General features: G+C 40.4%; 1 protein-coding gene across 4 annotated transcripts in view; it reads right to left on the bottom strand.

Annotated features, from left to right (window-relative positions):
* Window positions 1–20,707, bottom strand: part of CFH (complement factor H) — a 695,946-nt gene that overhangs the window by 442,219 nt on the left and 233,020 nt on the right. For all 4 annotated transcript variants that reach the window (XM_088478854.1, XM_088478855.1, XM_088478856.1 and 1 more), the window contains one exon: window positions 5,950–6,288. In XM_088478854.1, coding sequence (XP_088334980.1) covers window positions 5,950–6,288 — 339 coding nt within the window. The remainder of the gene's footprint in view (window positions 1–5,949; window positions 6,289–20,707) is intronic.

The raw sequence follows: 20,707 nt of genomic DNA, 5'->3' as shown, positions 1-20,707 counted from the left end.
GTTTATTGGCAATTTCTCGCATAGAATAGCCTTCATTTTGAAGAACAAGAATAGACTGTCGAGTTTCACATGAAAGTTCTCTTTTTTTGGCCATTTGGAGAGTATAATCGAACCCACAAATGTGATGCTCCAGATACTCAACTAGCTCAAAGGAAGGCCAGTTTTACAGCTTCTCTAATGAGCAAACCCATTTTCAGCTGTGCTAACATAATCGCACAAGGGTTTTCAAGGCTTTTCTAATCATCCATTAGTCTTCTAATGCGCTTAGCAAACACAATATTCCAACACTGGAGTGATGGTTGCTGGAAATGGGCCTCTATACACCTATGTAGATATTCCTTTAAAAACCAGACGTTTGCAGCTAGTATAGTCATTTACCACATTAACAATGTATAAAGTGTATTTCTGATTAATTTAAGGTTATCTTCTTTGAAAAAAACAGTGATTTTCTTTCAAATATAAGGACATTTCTAAGTGACCTTAAACTTTTGAATGGTAGTATATATATATATATATATATATATATATATACACACAAACACATATATATATATATATATATATATATATATAACCAGCGGACTCCAAATATTATGATATAATATGTATTTGTATATGTATGTTTGTATGTACATACGGAATCGATATGAAATCCCGGCTGCCGCATGGCTGGGAGTTTGATTCCCGGCAGCGGTAGCCCGACAAAACAGCAGAGCCTGGCAGTGGAAGCCCGACAGCGCTGGAAATCCCGAACGTCTAAAAGGTAAGTATATTCTATACTTATCTAACCCCCTAACCCTAACCCTCCTTAGGAGTGCCTAAGCCTAACTTCCCCCCAAGTGGCTAACCCAAACTCCCCCTCTAAGTGCCTAACCCTAACCCCCCCTTCCCCGCTGCCTAAACCTAAGTCCCCCAGGGGGGTGCCTAACCCTAATTACCCCCCTGGGGTGCCTAACCCTTACCCTCCCTCCCCCTAGCCTAACCCTAACCTCCCATGGGGTGCCTAACCCTAAGGCCCCCCCAGGTGCCCTAAACCTAACCCTCCCCCCCACGGCTGTCCACTCGCGGTGCCCGGCATCCCTTCGATCGGGATGCCGGATGCCTGTCTCCCGGCGTCGGGAAAATGACAGGCATCTAGAAATAGATGCCGGTCATTTATCCCACGCCGGGATAAAGCAGTCGGGTAGCCGGCTGTCGGGATTCCGGCAGCCGGCTTCCCGATTGTATACCGTGCATACAGGTGTGTTCTCATGCACTAAGGGGTATACTTACCCCAGGCACGAAGGTGGCTGGAAACAATTGAATTCTGTGCTATGAGTGAGCAGATTATTTCCTGCACTGAGATGCATATAACATTTTAAGAAAGTATGGTATGCTAGTGCTACTCTTCTCAGAGTGTCTCAGTCGTGCCAGTTATTTTGCACCATGTATCGTTTAAACAATAAGGGGTATATTTACTAAAGTGCAGGTTTATAGAAGTGGAGTTGTTGCCCATAGCAAACAGTCAGATTCTACTTATCATGTAGCTGGCACCTTGTAGAGGATAATAGCTAGAATCTGATTGGTTGCTATGGACAACATCTCCACTTCTAAAATCCCGCACTTTAGTAAATATACCCATTATTTTTTAAATGATATATGGTGCAAGATAACTGGCATGACTGAGACACTCTGGGCTGTATTCAATTGTTTTTGTGGTCCGGATCTCCCGTCTAAAGTGACGGGAGACTGCGGGATGCTATTCAATTTCTGCTGATTTTCACACTGATCATGCCCATAGTGGTCGGGTTTAGCTGCATAAAACATCTACCTCTGACCAAAGTACTGGGCGCAATCATAAAAAGTGCTGTTTGGGTGCCCAAACAGGTCAATTTTTGCTCATTTCAGCTCACACGCCCCTAGTGTGCTGGCAGCTGATTGCGCCCGACAGTAGCAGTGGGGATGAGCTAAGATTGTGTGATGATATTGACAGCAGTGATGAGGGTGATAATGAAGATGATGACATCTTCCAACTGTGAGGATTATTATCTGCTAGCCTTAAACCCATTGGTAGCTTGGTTTAACCAAACCATCAAGATATTTTCTTTTGTTGGGGCCCAATGAAACCAAGTACTTCAGCCACAAAAGTGGCAGTCCATTTTGCTGAAGTACTTAGGGCCTGATTCAGAGCTGAACGCTCTGAGCAGAGCGCTCGCTCTGAATCAGGGCCCTCCTCCATGAGAATGGAGCGTCCTCCTGGATGCTCGTATAGCTGTGGGTCACCACCCACAGCATATACGAGCGTCCAAAAAGATGGTCGCGCTGGTCTTGACCTTCGCGACCATCGGACTTGCGATGGAGACTCTGCGGTAGGGTCTCCCTGCCACAAGCCCTGGAGTGATTTTGGTTCACTAGTGATGTCAGTGGGGCCGGCTCCAGACGGTAGGCGTACCCATGGGAACGCCTCCGTCTGGCAGGCACGCCCCCGGCACGCCCACCAAAGGGGGCGTGCTGTCAATCAACATCGACAGCACGCCCCCTTTGCAGCGAGACCCGGAGCGATGGAAAGCCCGTCGCTCATCGGGTCTCGTGCATGCGCATGACGGAGCTCCCTCCATCGTGCGCATGCGCAGTGGGGAACATCGACCCGCTTGCGAGCATACTGCCACTCGCGAGCGGGTCTGAATGACCCCCTTAGTTTGTTAAACTGTGCATATAATTTTTAATATACAACCTAAATGGTGGGAAGGACCCAAGGACAATCACATTGTGCACCACTTTTCATTATGAGCTTTGCCCACCTTGCTTTTTTGGTGTAAAGACTACTAGTGATACCTTTAATAAGAATTGAGATTGCTCAAGATGACAATCTCTGGTGAGTTTAGGCATGATTTTCATTTCTCTAATTTACTAATGGCAAACTCTGGTGAGTTTGGGAGAGAGTTCTCTTTTCTCACTCGTAAAACTCGGGTGAGATTGCAAACTCGAATCTTATCACCATCGGGCAAACTGGGAAGTACTTTCACTTAAAAGCTACAGCTCGCAAATTTACCAAGAATAAAGACGATGATTTCATCAGGTGAGATGACAGCAAACTCTACCATATTGAAGTTTTAAACACTCACCTCCGGAGCTGTAAGTTTGCCAGAAACATACACAGTACAGTGTGATTTGTGTATGTTTCTGCCTGTAAATATTATAAATAGGGTTAATTTTTAAAATAATGTAGATTCCCCCTCAAAAGCCATAACCAGCCCCGGACTGGTCAGCCAGTCCTGGTTCCTAAAATTATGGGGAACAAAACTAGTAGGTTTCCACTGTAATTTAGGAACCAGCACCAGGCTTCATGGCCAGTCCTGGTTTTAAATATAGGGGGGGGGGGAATGTGTAGGGGTCACGCTATATTTAAAACTAGCTCTGGAACCAAACCGACCGGGGTGTAATGCCACAGGCAGGAGACCCTATTACCGGGTCTCCATGGCCAGAACATTCTCACCCCATGCCAGTCAGCCAGGTGGGGACCCCCCAAAAAAGGGGTTTCCTCTCTCCCAAAACCTCAGGCGCAAAATGGCAGATGACCAAAATCATCTGTAATTTATCACGGGCCGCTAGCCAATCAGCAGCCGCTTTACATGTAGTTGCCACTCTTTGGCTGGTTCCATGTAGGTACCAGCCAATGAGCGGCCGCTACATGTAAAGTGGCCGTGAGAAATCACAGATGATTTTGGTCATCTGTCATTTCACATGGTGTGAGTATATGTAACAGCATATACTGTACTTATACATGTTTGGCATGGTTCGCGTAAGTCGGTCTGTTGTTTTGACAAGAGTCGCACCAGGATGTAGGTGAGTATAGGATCTTTTTTGCGGGTACATCCACACAGATTTCTACATTGGACAAGTTGACCGACCGGCTGGTACAGGCAAATATGTGTGATTGAGGTATGTGGGTAATAAATGTATACTATCTACGGTGTATGTGTTGTGTCTTTATTTAACTATTTATTTTACAGTGGAAGTACGGGTGCCGGCCATCTGCTGGAACTTGTAGTTCCACAAGTGCTAAAGGGCAGGCATGCTGACACCTGTAGTTCCAAAGTAAAATACAATAGTTTACTTCTATTTTACACTTTATTACCCCCGTACCCACAGCCCAGGAGTGTGGGAAAGAGCCCCAGGCTTCAGACCAAGCCTGCAGTTTTGGGAGAGGGGGAACCCCTTTTTTGGGGGGCCCCACCTCCCCTGGGATACCTGGCTAGGCCTGACCGGCTGGTGGTGAGAATGTTTTGGCCATGCGGAGTCGGTAATAGGGTCTCCTGGCTGTGGCATTACACCCCAGTCGGTTAGGGTCTCACTCACTGACTCATATCTCACTGATATGTGCAGACTGCTAGCTCGGAAGAGATATGCATAGAGAAAACAGTGCAATCTCGTGTGAGTAATCTCATCTTCACTTGCAACTTGGAGGAGAAATCTCTATCTGCATCACCATCGAAAAACTCACTTTCAGCTACACTCACTTCTTAGTAAAAATGGGAAAATTACCCGAGATTTGGCAATGCAAATCGAGATTTAAAAAAAAAAAAAACTCGACCAAACTTGAATCTTAGTAAATGTACCCCCTAGCCTGTTACTCCATCTCCAATTACCTGAGGCTGCTGTTTGGAGAAGTGTTTTGGTAAATATTATATTGTTTTCTACTTTTAGGTTATTAGCTTTTGATTAATGAAAACATTCAATAGGGTCGTTAAGTTTATTAAACTGCCATCCTATCTGCCACTGCTGTTCCATAGACATGCTACAGATGTGTCCTAATATGTTGTTGCTCAAGTCGCACCATACAGTCTTCTAAGTCACAACATGAGAATAGTGCGGTGACGCTTGGCAAGGCGCGTGAGACTTGACAATATCCATGGCATGCAATACACAGCTTCAATACTGGGTGGCCAGTGCTACACTGATTAAAACTACAATGGTGAATAATACAGCAGTGGATGGTTATGGCACTACAAACTACAATAATACAGTAAGCTCTGACTGGCGGGCCAATCACATACAGTACTGCAGAGTGTAAACAGTGTCTTTAATACAGTATACAGTACTGTAGTAATTGCAAATGGTGGGGTAATTTATAAAAGACTGCCTGTGTGATTATGGCAATTTTGGCAGTGATGTGCAGCATTCACGCAGTGATGGCTTGCCTTACAAATTAGTATTGGGGTTTTAGCAGCACTCTATGAAATTGTCACTGAACCATAAATCTCAGCTCAGAAAGACTTTGGATTACAAACTGACTGCACATCTTCTGCAGCACCCTTGTGGCAATGTCTGCACTACTGTGCCACTAGGAACTTGACTGTAATCGGTAGGTACATACATATAACTAAGTGCCGGTCACTGCGGCACTGTAGATAGTGATGAGCAGCATTCACACAGTGATGGCATGCCTTAGAAATGAGCAGTGGGGTTTGAAGGGTCCTGCATGAAATCATCAGTGAACTGCAAGTCTCAGCCCAGAAAGAGGTCTATTTGGATTACAAACTGACTGAGTCTTCTGTAGCACACTTGCGGCAATGTCAGCACCACTGTGCCGCTAGGGGTTAAACTGCTATGTGTTTGTGCCGCTGCTCTGTTTGCTTACTTAAGCCAGCCAGCTTGCTGCAGCCTTTGACCAATATTAGTGAATCAATATTGTGAGCTATGAGGTGGTCAAAACTGACTGGAAATGAATAGAAATGAATGTTATTGGTGTTAAAAAATATTGTAGGAACAAATACAGGTCCAAATAAAATTTCAGCTGTTTTTATCGATTTTTATAGAAATTCAGATCCTAAACCAAAACGTTTGAGAGAGGTTCTGCAAAAACAGAATGAAGATTTAGAACCCAAACATAAGGGCCTGCGCACATTAATTATAACATGTTAATGAAAAATGTTGTTTTAAGCAAGAAAAGAATAGTGGGATTCTTACTTTCTTGTAGCCTCACATGTATCTCCTTTCTTTTGTCACTCCTCCATCCTGAGGTCTTCACTCGGCAGCAGTAATTTCCTTCATCAACCAAAGTCACCTCATTGATGGTCAGGGACACATCCCCCTGTAGTATGTTCCCTAGTATCTGGTATCTCTTAGATTTGCTCCCAGTCACTTCTCTGCCATTTGTTTGGATTATTTCAGGGTTAGAGTTAAGCAATGAACAGCCGCCTCGTTCCCAGGACATTGACTTTACACTTCCACTGACAAGATATGTGCAGGGTAATGCCAGTGCACCATTCACCAATCCAGTCACATTTTCCTCTGCTTCTGAAAATTCTGTATATGCAAAACACACATAATTGAAATGTAATAGAGATTAAACCATTAGCACATGTCTTTCCTTTCTCTTGGATGTCTGCTTCCCAAAATTTAAAAGATAAAAAAAACACAGTAATCTTAAAACATAAAATGTGTCTTATAATAAACATAAAGGCAATCCTGTGGATATAAACTAGAAGTTGTTGGTTTGGTATTGCTGAAAACCTACACAATCCAGGGGGTTACAACTACAACCAAGTCCCCAGCTTTGGTCTTCCGCCAAGTTTGGATCTCAAAACGAGTTATCAGAAATTTTGCATCTTGCTTGCTTTGGATTGCATGTAAGAGGGGGGGAACTGGTACTAATTACCCGGGCTTCCTGGATAAGCTGTCGGGGGGCCAGGTCTGGCACAGCCGCCCACTCCCTCTTTCATTACAGCAGCGCATGCTGGGCTGCACTGAGAGACTGATCCCAGCCCAGGTCCAGCGCCGCCCCCCTCCCACTTTCATTACAGCAGCGTGTGCTAGGCTGCACTGAGAGACTACTCATGGCTGCTAAGTAGCAGCTGCATTAGTCTTCTATGCCTGTGGTGGGGAGCAATCACACTGATCGCGCCCCCCAATAGCTATGCCCTGGGCTCAGGGGGCTCATTGCACCCACCCTCCCCAGCGACAAGGGGTCCCTGACCATGCCTCCCGCAATTAGGCCACACCCCTTTCACATGGGCCCAGCGATAGCTCTTGGCAAACCTGCGCACAGAAGAGTGTAAAGGGATGGTGTGGGCTCTATATTCTCTTCAAAAGAGGTCATTAGGATGCCACTAGGATGGCATTACAATTAGATTAGAGAGTTGTACTAGGTAGATGGAGAAAGTGGGAAGGGTGACTGCAGGCATCTTTGTCACTGTGCATGTGTTTGTTTATGAGACACACTAGCTAGCAACTGTAATCCAGTGTACTGCAAACAGGCTACTGGGTATATGTTTGTCAGGTATAGTCATACATGCCTACCCTCCCGGTTTTCGCGGGAGGCTCCCGATTTTTCGGGTAACCCCCGCACCCCCGGAAGGGTAGGCATTTCTCCCGCATTCTGCCCACTTCCTAGTGAAGTGGGCAGAATGAGGAGAATACCTGCGGTGATCGCGGGTCTCCGTGAAGGGGGCGGGGCTTAATATGTGATTCTGCATGAATCGCAGCATTTGGCCCCGCCCCCTATGTAAATTTTACCCAATCGCGGCAGTTTTGCCACGAGGGGGTGGGGCTTAATGACATGAATTGTTAGGCCCCGCCCCCATCGGCCCCCTGCTGCTTCTCTTACCTGGGCTTCTCCCAGGAAGAGAATATTAATAGTAGGTAAGTATGGGTATAGTGGCACTTGCAATCCAGTGCTGCAAACAGACTTTTTTATATGTTTTTTAAAGTGAACTTCTTGCACTTCTTTTTTCACAAAAATTTCTAATCTACATACATACACTGCAGTATACATATTGTCAATAATGTTCGAGACAGTGTGATTGTAGGCTTACTGGAATAAATATTATTTTTTCTGGTGTCACAAAAAACTGCAATCTTTTTGAATTCAATTTAAATATAGAATGTGTGTCTTGGAGAGGCTATATATATTACTGTATTTTTTGGGTGTTGTCGTGTCCCCATTAGTCTATACCACTCTGTACTCTTACATTACAAATATGATTAAATTAAAGAAACATAGTGTACATTATTCCCTGTATTAAACTACACGTATCACAGCTCATTCTGCAGGTGATTTGAACTTCAAATAACATGTTTCATAGTCAGACATTAACTGGAGAGCTATCATTAACTATGAAGTGTGCATTTAAAACTGTGGTAATAATAGACTTCATTGACTTAATCTCATTATATTGTGACAGGGTCAGCATAATTCCACATAAAGTGAATGTGGAATGTCCAGCTATCTCAGGGTTGGCAGAGCAAAGGCAGTAGGTCTAAAGGGTCCAGTTCAGGTGTTGCCTCAATCAGAGTCTGGAAAGGCAGCTGATTACAGACACCTGTGTGAGGCTGGTAAAAGAGCTGCAGAGACAATGGGAAATTGATCCTGATGGTGAAGTAATCGCCCAGGTTATAGGCCCAGGGGTGACTAGTGTTAGGGATCCTGGACCTGGGAGTCCACTAATAAAACTATAATGCTGTTTGGAAGATTCTGTGTACCAACTTGTAACATCTTGCCTGTGAAACTGCAATGTCCTGTATACCTGTCTGTGGTGAGGAAATAAAGCTTCTGTTGGATTTTACCCGGTCTATGTGATTCTTGTCACAATATTATCTATGTAATGAGGAAGAAAGTGTGTTTGTCTATCTGTCTGTTTGTCCTTTCTGCAAGGTCAGAGTTTTGGACCTAGCTCCACCAAATGTGGCATGGTAGTGTAATTTGACCAGGATTAGTTTTTTGCCTAGGTTTGAATTTCATCAGGGCCACACACTGTAACACAATCCCTAAAATTGGGGACACTCTTACATTACACAGGTTTCAGTGATAGCTCAAGTGAAAATTGGCAGCCTGCCAAAAACCTTTGTGAAAGCTACAACAGTATCCTTTTAACCTCACAGTCCGAGAAAGTGTCAAACTTTATGACTCATGAAAGTTCATATTAAATTCAGAGTTAGTCCTTTTTAAAGTGATCATATATATTAGACAGCCCTAACTAGGGCATAACTAAAACTTTGTGGGCCACACAGAAAGATCTTAAATGCCCCCCAAGAGGTAAAACAAAAACCACATACATTTGCCCTCACACAGAGCCCATTCATGTTATGCCACACAGAGCCCATTCAAATTATGCCACACAATAGTGCCCCTTATACAGTACACCACACAGTAATGTCCCTTACACATTATACCACACAGTATAGCCCTGTAAAGATAATGGCACATAGTAATAGTGCCCCATATAACAAATTATACCACAAAATAGTAGTGCACCTTACCAGAGGTGCCAGGAGGAGGGGAGATCAGGTACTAATTACCTGGGCATGCTGAAGGGGCCCTGTGGGGCCCTGGATCCGATACCACAGCCCCATTCCTCTTACCTCTCAGCAGCCTAGCACATGTTGCTGTGTATGGGGAGAAAACTATAAAGATATAGTATAAAGGGCGCTGTGATGAGTGGTTTTCCCAGCAGCTGCTAAAGGGAGGTAGTCAGCCTCCAAGAAACCAAAATAGAAAAAAAGAATGTGCAGCGCTAATAATAATAATAATAATAGACAATTTATCAATGCTAAAAAACTGTAGCACAATGAATATACAATAGTATCATGAATGATGTAAACATTGGACAATAATGTGTCATTAAATGGTAGTCAATAGTGACATAAAAAATAACCATAAAAATACTTAAATATCATGCATGATAATTAACCCTGTAGGCACTAATTTGCTGCAGCAATGATGGAAGGTGGACACTGATGGAAAATAATCCAAAAAAGAGTGGGGTATAGTTGTAAATCGAATATTAGGGAAATGATTTTACCAGCTTGTATCAAGATGGATGAGGATCCTGAATTAGTGATGGCATCACACCGGCGAATTTCCAATGCAAGGATGAACCTCTGAACAGTCAATGCTGGAACCATGAAATAAATCCCAAATCCAGTTCAGTATTCCAGTGGAAGTCCTTATGTGTGTCCAAATGGTAAGTGCCATACACCAGGGAAAGCCACCAATGCGTTTCGCTACCTGTGGGTAGCATTTTCAAGGTGTCTACATGGCTGTAATACAACCCCTTTTATACCACATTTCATTAAACCCAATGATCATCAGGTGAGTTCAATGTTAAAACATTAAATAAATACAAAAACAACTCAATTAAAATACCAACAATAGGAGGCAGACATAGGGTTAAACCAATCAAGACACATAAAAGAAAAAGATTAAAAATTATCTAACTTGCTGCGTATGTGTGGATCTTATTAATATCAAAAGGAACCCACCACAGGTGTATTCGATATTAATGGTTTATTATTGGTCAGCATGGGTCATGTGACCGAATCGTATTTCTTGTGGAGCGCAGCAACGTCACATGCTGTGTTCCAACCCTCCGGCTGAGTCCGTTGGCCTGTTTAGTTTTTCTGTTGGCCATGTCTATTGGAATGCAGCATGCTCAAGCGCTGCATTCCAACCAGATCTAATGATACATATTCCTTGTTCCCTGAATGGCACGTTATTAACATATATAGTGGATGGAGTAATGCCGGACATGGTATCCATATGAACCCACAGAGCGATTATTAAATAGCACATCCGAGTGTAAGATATGCCTTTAATTACCAAAATTATAATTAGTATTAATACATAAATATATGGGATAGACAACATAAATGTAATCAGTACAAAAAGGAATTACATAACACTGTCTATTGACAAATGGACAATAAATATAATGGCAATAAATAAACATATAAATCACTATAACATAAATAAAAGTCCCTCTATAAGGGACAAAAAAAATCTAAACTGGACTATATAAAAAATGGACTATATAACAAATGGAATCGAAATATAAAAAATGAAAAATAAAAATGAAAATGAAAATAACTATGAAATAAATAAATAATTATGAAAAGATTAATAAAAAGATTGTGTATGAATATAAAATTATGCATATGAACTAATAATTTAAACACCATTCATCATAGAGAAATATACACAATAGTACTAGATAGAACTGATGAGCTACTGCCAATCTGATGGAATATATCTTAAAAAAAACCCTTATATTATATACAATAGGAACCAAAACACATAGAATGTAAAAAATTCCAAAGAGATTTAAATGATTATACAAAGGGACAAGTAATGTCATATAAAGAAAAAGGAAAGAAAAAATTCCCTAAACCATCTAAATTTTCCCAATATCATTCCACAAAAGATCGGAATATGGGCGACAATTGGCGAGACAGACAGTCCTCTCTGATCGACAAATTACCGAGAGAGGGGCTACAGTAGTGGTTATAAGAAAACAGATCCTTATCTCTCACCCTCTCCATCCAAGGAGAATAGGGCCCTTGGTGCACATCCAAAGCTTAAACACACCCGGTTTATGGAAACTAAGGAAGATAAACCAGAGGTTTTTTTAGGGAGATCACCCCCACACCATCGGGAATTGGTTTGGACAATCAAACGATTCATCCCCACAACCAAAAGAAACAGAGATCCAATTATAGAGGGAGAAGAGCTGGGAAAAAGGAGAAACTTAAGAAATTAAGGTATAAACATCAAAATAATACTAAGAAAACTATTTTTAATTTGTCTTAGAAAGTATTGTCTAAAGATGAACTGTCCCTCCTTGGTAAAGGCCTTAAGTTTGCTCCTTCAGCCCCTCCCAATATATTCGATCTTTATGTCGATTTAAATTGCTTCATTCAAACTCTTTGTAGAAAAAGATTTTTTGCAAAAAAAGCCCTGACAGCCAATGGAGATTCCTCTTTTTCTGTACTTTTGGACGTAGATGATGATCCAATACTGAATATATTAGAAGAATTACAACAGGAAGGTGATTCTGACAATAGCACCCCTAATATACAAAAAATCTTCAATGTTGATAAGAGCAACTGCAAAATGAAATCTGATTTTTTTTCCTATAAGTTTTAAGAGTAACAGTATTGAAAATTTTTATAAAACCACCTTAGATGGATTCAGGAATTTGTGCTCATCTCAGTCCACTAATACCGGAAAACATGGAAATCTAAACATAGGTGAAAAGGGGGCTCTTAAGAATTTGATTAATAATACTAGTATTATTATCAAAGCAGCAGATAAGGGTGGAGGCTTAGTTTTACAAAATAAGGCCGATTATATCAGGGAGGCACTTAGACAGATCGAGGATGTTCAATTTTATATGGTCCTCACTAAAGATCCAACCACTTCCTTTCTGGTTGAACTTGAGACCATCCTTATACAAGCATTGAATGATGGGGTCATATCCAGAGAGGAATATCATTTTCTTTTGCCTTCTTTTCCCACTGTTCCAATCTACTACCACTTACCCAAGATCCACAAGTCCCTCACTTCACTCCCTGGACGTCCTATAATTTCAGGTGTTAAATCTCTCACTTCTTCCCTTTCAGCTTATGTAGATTCTTATTTACAGCCACGTGCCTCTCAACTAAGATCACACATTCGTGATACGACTCATTTTTTACAACTAACACAAACTGTTAAATGGAAATCTTCTTATGCTTTCCTTACTATGGATGTACAAAGCCTATATACCAACATTCCCCATCAATAGGGTGTTAAGGTAATACCGTACATGACATTCTCAATAGAGATGGTGATCTCACTGACAGACACAGACAATTTCTAATGGCTTCCAAACACTTCATTCTCACTCACAATTATTTTCTTTTTTCCAACACTTTTTATCTTCAGACCATGGGAACCAGGTTTGCGCCAAGCTGCGCCAACCTCTACGTGGGCCAGGTTGAAGATCAGCTCATGTAGGGGGGCGGGATCGGCGACCACCTGGTTCTCTATGGCCATTACATAGATGATCTACTTATGATTTGGGATGGGGATTCGTCCACTGCTTTTGATTTTGTGCGTTCTCTCAACACTAACACTTTTAATTTGATTTTCACTCATAACTATAATAAGAGTAAGATAAACTTTCTGGATGTGACCCTAGAGATCCTATGTGATAAAATAATCACCTCTAATTATATCAAAGAGGTTGGGACAGATGCTAACTTACATTTCCATAGCGCCCACTACATGCCATGGAAGACCAACATACCCAAAGGACAACTTCTTAGGATTAGGAGAAATTGCTCGACAGAAGAAGGATTTCGAGAACAGTCCACAAGGATGTTAGAATCTTTCCTAGGTAGAGGTTATCCTAAACATATCATAAATAGGGCATTTAAGGAAGTATTGGAGATTGATAAAGATTCTTTATTACAATCAAAAAAAGAGATTAGGTCCAATAGTAATATAAAGACAAAAGAGATGGCTTTTAGCAGTAAATACAACAATCAGTCAAACTCAATTAAACAAATTATTAAATTCAATTACCATATATTAAAAGTAGATCCCATTCTTAATCAACATCTTCCCACCCATCCTGAATTTATATTCAGGAAGAATCGTTCTTTAAAAACCATTCTTGCCCCAAATTTTATGGAATCTGATTCTGATGATAAGGTTTTTGACAAATGTAGTACCACTTGGTTACCCTCAAGAACCAATGGTTTTTTCAGATGCGGGGTTTCTACATGTACTACCTGTAAATATGTGATTAACAGAACTTTATCTGTAGTTACTATGACAGGAGATGAGAAAAGAATCACCAGCCTTATAAATTGTAATACTAGTTGGGTGATATATCTCCTCCAATGTGGTTGTCATTTGAAATATGTGGGTCGAACAACCAGACCCCTTAAGGTGCGATATATGGAACATCGTAGAAACATCCTAAATAGAAAACATAACCATAGTATTCCTAAACATTTTATGGAAAAACATGATAACGATCCAAGCTCTTTAACAATTTTTGGCTTAGAATTTATATCCCCAACTATACGAGTGGGTGATAGATTTAGAAAACTCTTTCAACAGGAGATTTATTGGACATTCCAATCCTTATTCCCTAGTGGATTAAATGAAGCCTTATAATTAAATGTATGCTATAAAATAAGATCTTGGAGTTATCTTCTTGGTTAGTTGTTTCTCTATACATTTACTTCTCATCACTAATCACCCCCCCCTGTGTTTATTTTTGTTATTAATCTATGTGTTTTGGTTCCTATTGAATATAATATAAGGGTTTTTTTTAAGATGTATTCCATCAGATTTGCAGCAGCTCATCAGTTCTATCTAGTACTATTGTGTATATTTCTCTATGATGAATGGTGTTTAAATTATTAGTTTATATGCATAATTTTATATTCATACACAATCTTTTTATTAATCTTTTCATTAATTATTTATTTATTTCATAGTTATTTCCATTTTCATTTTTATTTTTCATTTTATATTTTTCGATTCCATTTTTTATATAGTCCAGTTTTGATTTTTTATCCCTTATAGAGGGACTTTTATTTATGTTATAGTGATTTATATGTTTATTTATTGCCATTATATTTATTGTCCATCTTTCAATAGACAGTGTTATGTAATTCCTTTTTGTATTGATTACATTTTTGTTGTCTATCCCATATATTTATGTATTAATACTAATGATAATTTTGGTAATTAAGGGCATATCTTACGCTCGGATGTGCTATTTAATAATCGCTCTATGGGTTCATATGGATACCGTGTCCGGAATTACTCCATCCACTACATATGTTTATAACGTGCCATTCAGGGAACAAGGAATATGTATCATTAGATCTGGTTGGAACGCAGCGCTTGAGCACGCTGCGTTCCAATAGGCGTGGCCAACAGAAGAAGTAAACAGGCCAAAGGACTCAGCCAGAGGTTTGGAACACAGCACGTGACGTTGCTGCACTCCACAAGAAATACAATTCGGTCACGTGACCAATGCTGACCTATAATAAACCATTAATATCGAATACACCTGCGGTGGGTTCCTTTTGTTATTAATAAGATCCACACATACGCAGTAAGTTAGATCATTTTTAATCTTTTTCTTTTATGTGTCTTGATTGGTTTAACCCTATGTCTGCCTCCTGTTGTTGGTATTTTAATTGAGTTGTTTTTGTATTTATTTAATGTTTTAACATTGAACTCACCTGATGTTCATTGGGTTTAATGAAATGTGGTATAAAAGGGGCTGTGTGACAGCCATGTATACACCTTGAAAAAGCTACCCACAGGTAGCGAAATGCATTGGTGGCTTTCCCTGGTGTATGGCACTTACCATTTGGACACACATAAGGACTTCCACTGGAATACTGAACTGGATTTAGGATTTATTTTGTGGTTCCAGCATTGACTCTTCAGAGGTTCATCCTTGAGTTGGAAATTCGCCGGTGTGATGCCATCGCTAACTCAGGATCCTCATCCATCTTGATACAAGCTGGTAAAATCATTTCCCTAATATTGGATTTACAACTATACCCCACTCTTTTTTGGATTATTTTTCCATCAGTGTCCACCTTCCATCATTGCTGCAGCAAATTAGTGCCTACAGGGTTAATTATCATGCATGATATTTAAGTATTTTTGTGGTTATTTTTTATGTCACTATTGACTACCATTTAATGACACATTGTTGTCCAATGTTTACATCATTCATGTTACTATCGTATATTCATTGTGCTACAGTTTTTTAGCATTAATAAATTGTGTTATTATTATTATTATTATTAGTGCTGCACATTCTTTTTTTCTACATGTTGCTGTGTTCTGGGCTGCAGTGGAAGACTCATCTGCCTGTGTGGGGGAGTAATCACATTGAACACACACGCTTCTGAATTTGCACTGGGCAGAGGGGTTCACAGTGCTTAAATGACTTTTTAAGGGGGTGTTTCCACATATCCTGTGATTTGGTCACACCCCCTTCCCCTATGCCAGCTCTCTATAGCCCTGTCCCTTACACATTATGCCACACAGTAATGCACCTTATAACATTATGCCACACAGTAATGCCTCTAACACATTATGCCCCCCAGGGTCTGATGTTACCAATTGTTTTGCTATTTTGCCCTAGTATACAGATGTGTTTATGGAGAAGTGGGCGTCCTTATGTCAGGCTGCGATCGCAATGCAAATGCAAACAAGTACATCGCACCACTGATAATAGCAACTGTGTTGCGTGCGTAAAAGCAGAATTGCGATCCATAGTGAATCAGGACCTCAGTGTCCTCTAATAGCCTTCAACTACATACTACATAGATCTATTTATATCAAAAGCATACCTACACCAGTGTTCAAAGAACTTGTAACTGTAATTATCCAATAATAATGGGTTCCCTATCCTTATATCATAAATTGCATACTCTTGGACTTAGTTGTCACAATAGTGTAGATATGGATATATGGTGCTACTCTAATGCTTTAAGTCTATGACCAAATGATATCAAATAAGAGAAAAGGAAAGAATCTAATAGAGTGCACTCTGTACCAACAAATATTAAAACTTATACTTTTATTATTATCTGTTTAAAATAATACGGTAACAAAATATTGGTGAAAATATTAAAATATGGAAGTGTAAAGATCAGGAAACAGTGTATTAAAATGATTATTAAACTATGACAGCTGCTGTCTCAATTTTATGGTCCTGTTCACCTCCTATCATATACGTGCTATGTTGCTTATTTTATTCAATGTCTCTGTTAACAGCTTCTACTGCTCATTCCAAGAGAAGAGACGGAAGGTATTATCCCTCACTACCAGCCGGCGGCTCCGCTGTCAGTTTCCACTGCTGGCTCCAACAGACGGGAGGCTACATCCTTTCACCGTCAGCCAGCGTCTCTGCTAACAGCTTCCACTGCCCGCTCCAAAAGAAAAGAGACACCAGCCTATCTGTTGGTCAGCGTCTCTGGTATACGTGGTCCTCAGACGGAGAATAACACCGACCAGAGAGGAACATTGCCCCGTTACATTATTGCTGGTTGTCAGCTGCTAGCTCCCCACATTCAGCCGTACAAGGTTCATTAGTCTCACTACTAGAGACTGTGTTGCCTCATCTACAGGTATACTATCGACTTTGCTATATTTTACCTACATTATTACTGCTGGTGTTGTGCAACAAACTAAACAGAATCAGCACCTCCATTCAAATATATGGTATCAACTTTACTATCAACTTCACATTAAAGCTGATTATATTATTCATGACTTTGATACATTTTTGTTGGAACATTCACTGTGATGGGCTCACATTATAGAAGTCCATTCATTAATAGGGAGAGCTGCCTATTAAATACTTGACTTTTCAGTGCCACTTTTGGATTTCCAGTTACATATTGATTGTTAGAGCCCTGCAATTAGGCTCTCCAGTCATTCAATTGGTATTGCTTTTTCACAGGTGTTATTGGGGACTTATTATTGGAGCCTGGGCAACTCCTTCATCTGTTTCCTCTCCCTGTGTATTCTATATTATGTTTTTGATTTACTTATTTATATGTATCATGTATTAGTGGAGTCCAAAGTTGTGTCCTTTCACATCATTTGTGTATGCATGGCAGTTTTCATTTTTGTTTGTTTTAGGTAATTAGATGCTTTATTGGTAGATCACATGGTTTGTGTTGTTCCTTTGTCCCTGCAGTAATATTAGAGTGCAGTATCAATTTCTACTTTATTGCATTTAGTGAGGTTGGCTATCACCTCTTTATTTACTGCTGCATTGATATGTGAGTCTCTGGCCGGTCAGCGCTAAGGTTTGTGTGTTTGTGGTTATTACAATAAAACATAAACAAACCCTAGCCCGTCTGGGCACTAACTAAACAGTGGGTACCTCACTACCAGAATGGTAGGGCCTGCTGCCCTCATCATCAATAACAGCACATGCACATTACTTACAGGGTAATCATACAGTGTCTCTGGACATGCTAGCCAGCATGCCTACTTACCCAGATGTGAGACACTCAGTCACAAACAAACCCTGTTTATATTAGCCATTTCCAGCTGCAAGCCCTAATGAGCCTGTTACCAGGCTGAAAGGCCCAAGACCTGGAGTGGTCTGAGGATGGAGCCCTCCCTCTCCTCACATCCACACACCCAGGATCCTTTCCAGCTTTTCTCCAAAGCTGACATTTCTAGTCTATTTTTACAAACAGACTTTTCCTGGGGGTCTTAATATACATAGGACAGGAATCTGGGACACACATAGAAGCCATTCAGCACTTCTCCAGTGCTTCTATCACAGATAGGAGGTGAACAAGACCATAAAATTGAGACAGCAGCTGTCATAGTTTAATAATCATTTTAATACACTGTTTCTTGATCTTTACACTTCTATATTTTAATATTTCACCAATATTTTGTTACCGTATTATTTTAAACAGATAATAATAAAAGTATAAGTATTTATATTTGTTGGTTCAGAGTGCACTCTATTAGATGCTTTCCTTTTCTCTTCTGTGATATCATACTACATAGATCTGTCTGGCTGCAGTATAAGCCAAGAATTACTAGCTTACATATAATTAGAATTATGCAGGAAAGTAGAAAAAGAAGATTCTCAGTTGTGGACACTCTTATTTGTTTAATACATAACTTTTATTTGATCTCTTCACGGATCAGAAATAACTTACTAATGTAAAATAGAAGAAATAAAGAGCAAATAAAAGGGAAGCTGATATTTTTCAGAGAAATAAATATATATATATAAATATATATATATATTTATTTATTTATATATATATATATATATATATACACATAAATCAATGTTATATATGTGATATATGTTAAAAAAAACTGAGTTTAATGGGTGTGCATAATTAGTAAAGAAGTGTCATTGGACACGTCACTTGGTTGTATTTCAGCCTGAAGTGATTGCAGTGCTTGTGGTGGAGTAGGGTCTACCTCAAGCGCTGCGTGTAGCTCCGATGTCACTCGATGGTCTTGATTAATCATACACTTCCTGGAGATGACATGTGCTAAGAGAGTAAGGTGGGCATCTTTATACAGCCATGCATTCACAATGCCATTGCTCTCTAAGGCATAGAGGGTGTCCTTACACCAGACAGTGCAATCACGGCATTTGCAAACCCGGCCCCTATTAGCTGCATGAGAGCGCAGCTTAGCGACCGGGTCTGAATGGGCTCCGAAGTACACAAAAGCTAGTGTATAGCAGATCCTAGGGAACCTTGTGAGTGATCTGTGTAAGAGTTTATTTCCTGAAATGTGGAGAAACACATTTGAACTACAAATTATTTGAGGAAGACCTTTGTCGTAAAATGCAACATAGAAGATACTTCTATAAAAGTGGATTCCAGTGTGAATGAGCCAAAATTGTGTGATCATGATGATAACACTGATGATTAACAACACTGTTAGCCGCCTTAAGCCAATTGGTACCTTGTTTTGTGGGGCAACAAAGAATCCAAGCACTTTAGCTAAAAAAGTGGCAGTTGCTGTCGCTGATGTGCTTGGTTTGTTAAATGGTGCAAGTCATTTTTAATATAGAACATAAGGGTGTGTGGGTTCACCACTTTTCTTTTTAGTATGGGTTGTATGGGAGGGGGGCATTGGTGATGGTCTTTTTTGCATAGATGAACAATGTTATTGTTATTGCTCAAATACATTACTAATTTGCAATACATTTTTAACAAAATATAATGTGGTGCCTCACAATAAATTTATATTTTTTAAGAATTATGGAACATATGTACTTTAGTATTATTCATTAATATGAACATGGCAAGATAAACTAAATTCTTTTATGGCATTTTCTCTGGTGCTTTACAACAAGACCCATCTCAAATAAAATTTTCTTAATATATAAATTAATTGATCAATCAATTAATAATCATTTACCTCTGTTCCACTATGAAAGAATATGTCACCTGGCACAGTATGACACTGTTAGGATCTGCAGTTAAGCAGTTCATATTGTTTCCAGTTTCCAGCCTAGTTGCTACTGAGGCACTGCATAAATTACTGCCTGTCTGTGTGCAGTATTAGGTGCACACTAATTGATTCTCCTGTCTGTACACAGCCTAGACAGGAGCACACTAGTCTGTCATTAAGGGAGGCTTTCTCTGGTTGGGCCCTGTTTCTGTTAAATTCCAGCCAGCCCTTCACTCCATGTGGGTGATAGTTTCATGTGCTTCTGGTTGTTCCGGTTTCCTCTTGATCAGATGAGTTCCAGAGCCAATTTTTCTGTGTTTGTATGCTGCCATTTGATCCATCCAGGTGGCTAGGTCTGCATTCCACCTGCTCATGCAGATAAGGTGGCTTTGGCAAAGGCTAGTCTTCGCTCTCTGAAACAGGAGAACTGGGCTGTGGAGGGCTACTGCACGGAGTTCCGGAAATGGACCATGGACTCCGGGTGGAGTGACCCTGCTCTGAGAAGCCAGTTTTGAATGGGTCTGTCAGAACAGTTTAAAGATGTCCTGGAGCAACATTCCTCCTCTAGCACTCTGGATAATCTTATGAGTCTTTCTATATGCATTGGCTGACACCTCTGGTAGCGTAGGCTGGAAAAGAATATGCTGTCACAAGTTGTGAGGAACCTATGCAGTTGGGAGCTTTCTGTCTTCCTGCAGAGGAAAAATGAAAAAGGCACACACTGGGACTATGCATGTATTGCGGAGGTAAGGGACATTTGGCCCAACATTGTCCTGTCAAATTGGGAAAAGGCAAGGTCTAGGTGGTGGTGGAGTTACATCTAGGCCTTGCATCAATCTCTCCTAGAAATTCACTGCTTTTTCCCACCTTGCTCCAGTCTTCGTATGGTCAAGTTTCAGTCTCCGCCTTCATTGATAGTGGAGCCGCAGAAAATTTTATGGACCAGGAATTCTTTGAGACCTAGGGACT

Source organism: Taudactylus pleione, unplaced genomic scaffold (genome assembly GCF_031769625.1).
Source record: "Taudactylus pleione unplaced genomic scaffold, aTauple2 ptg000223l, whole genome shotgun sequence".
Classification (NCBI taxonomy): domain Eukaryota; kingdom Metazoa; phylum Chordata; class Amphibia; order Anura; family Myobatrachidae; genus Taudactylus; species Taudactylus pleione.
The sequence above is the reverse complement of the archived record's forward strand: the minus strand, read 5'-3'. Positions and strand labels throughout refer to the sequence as shown.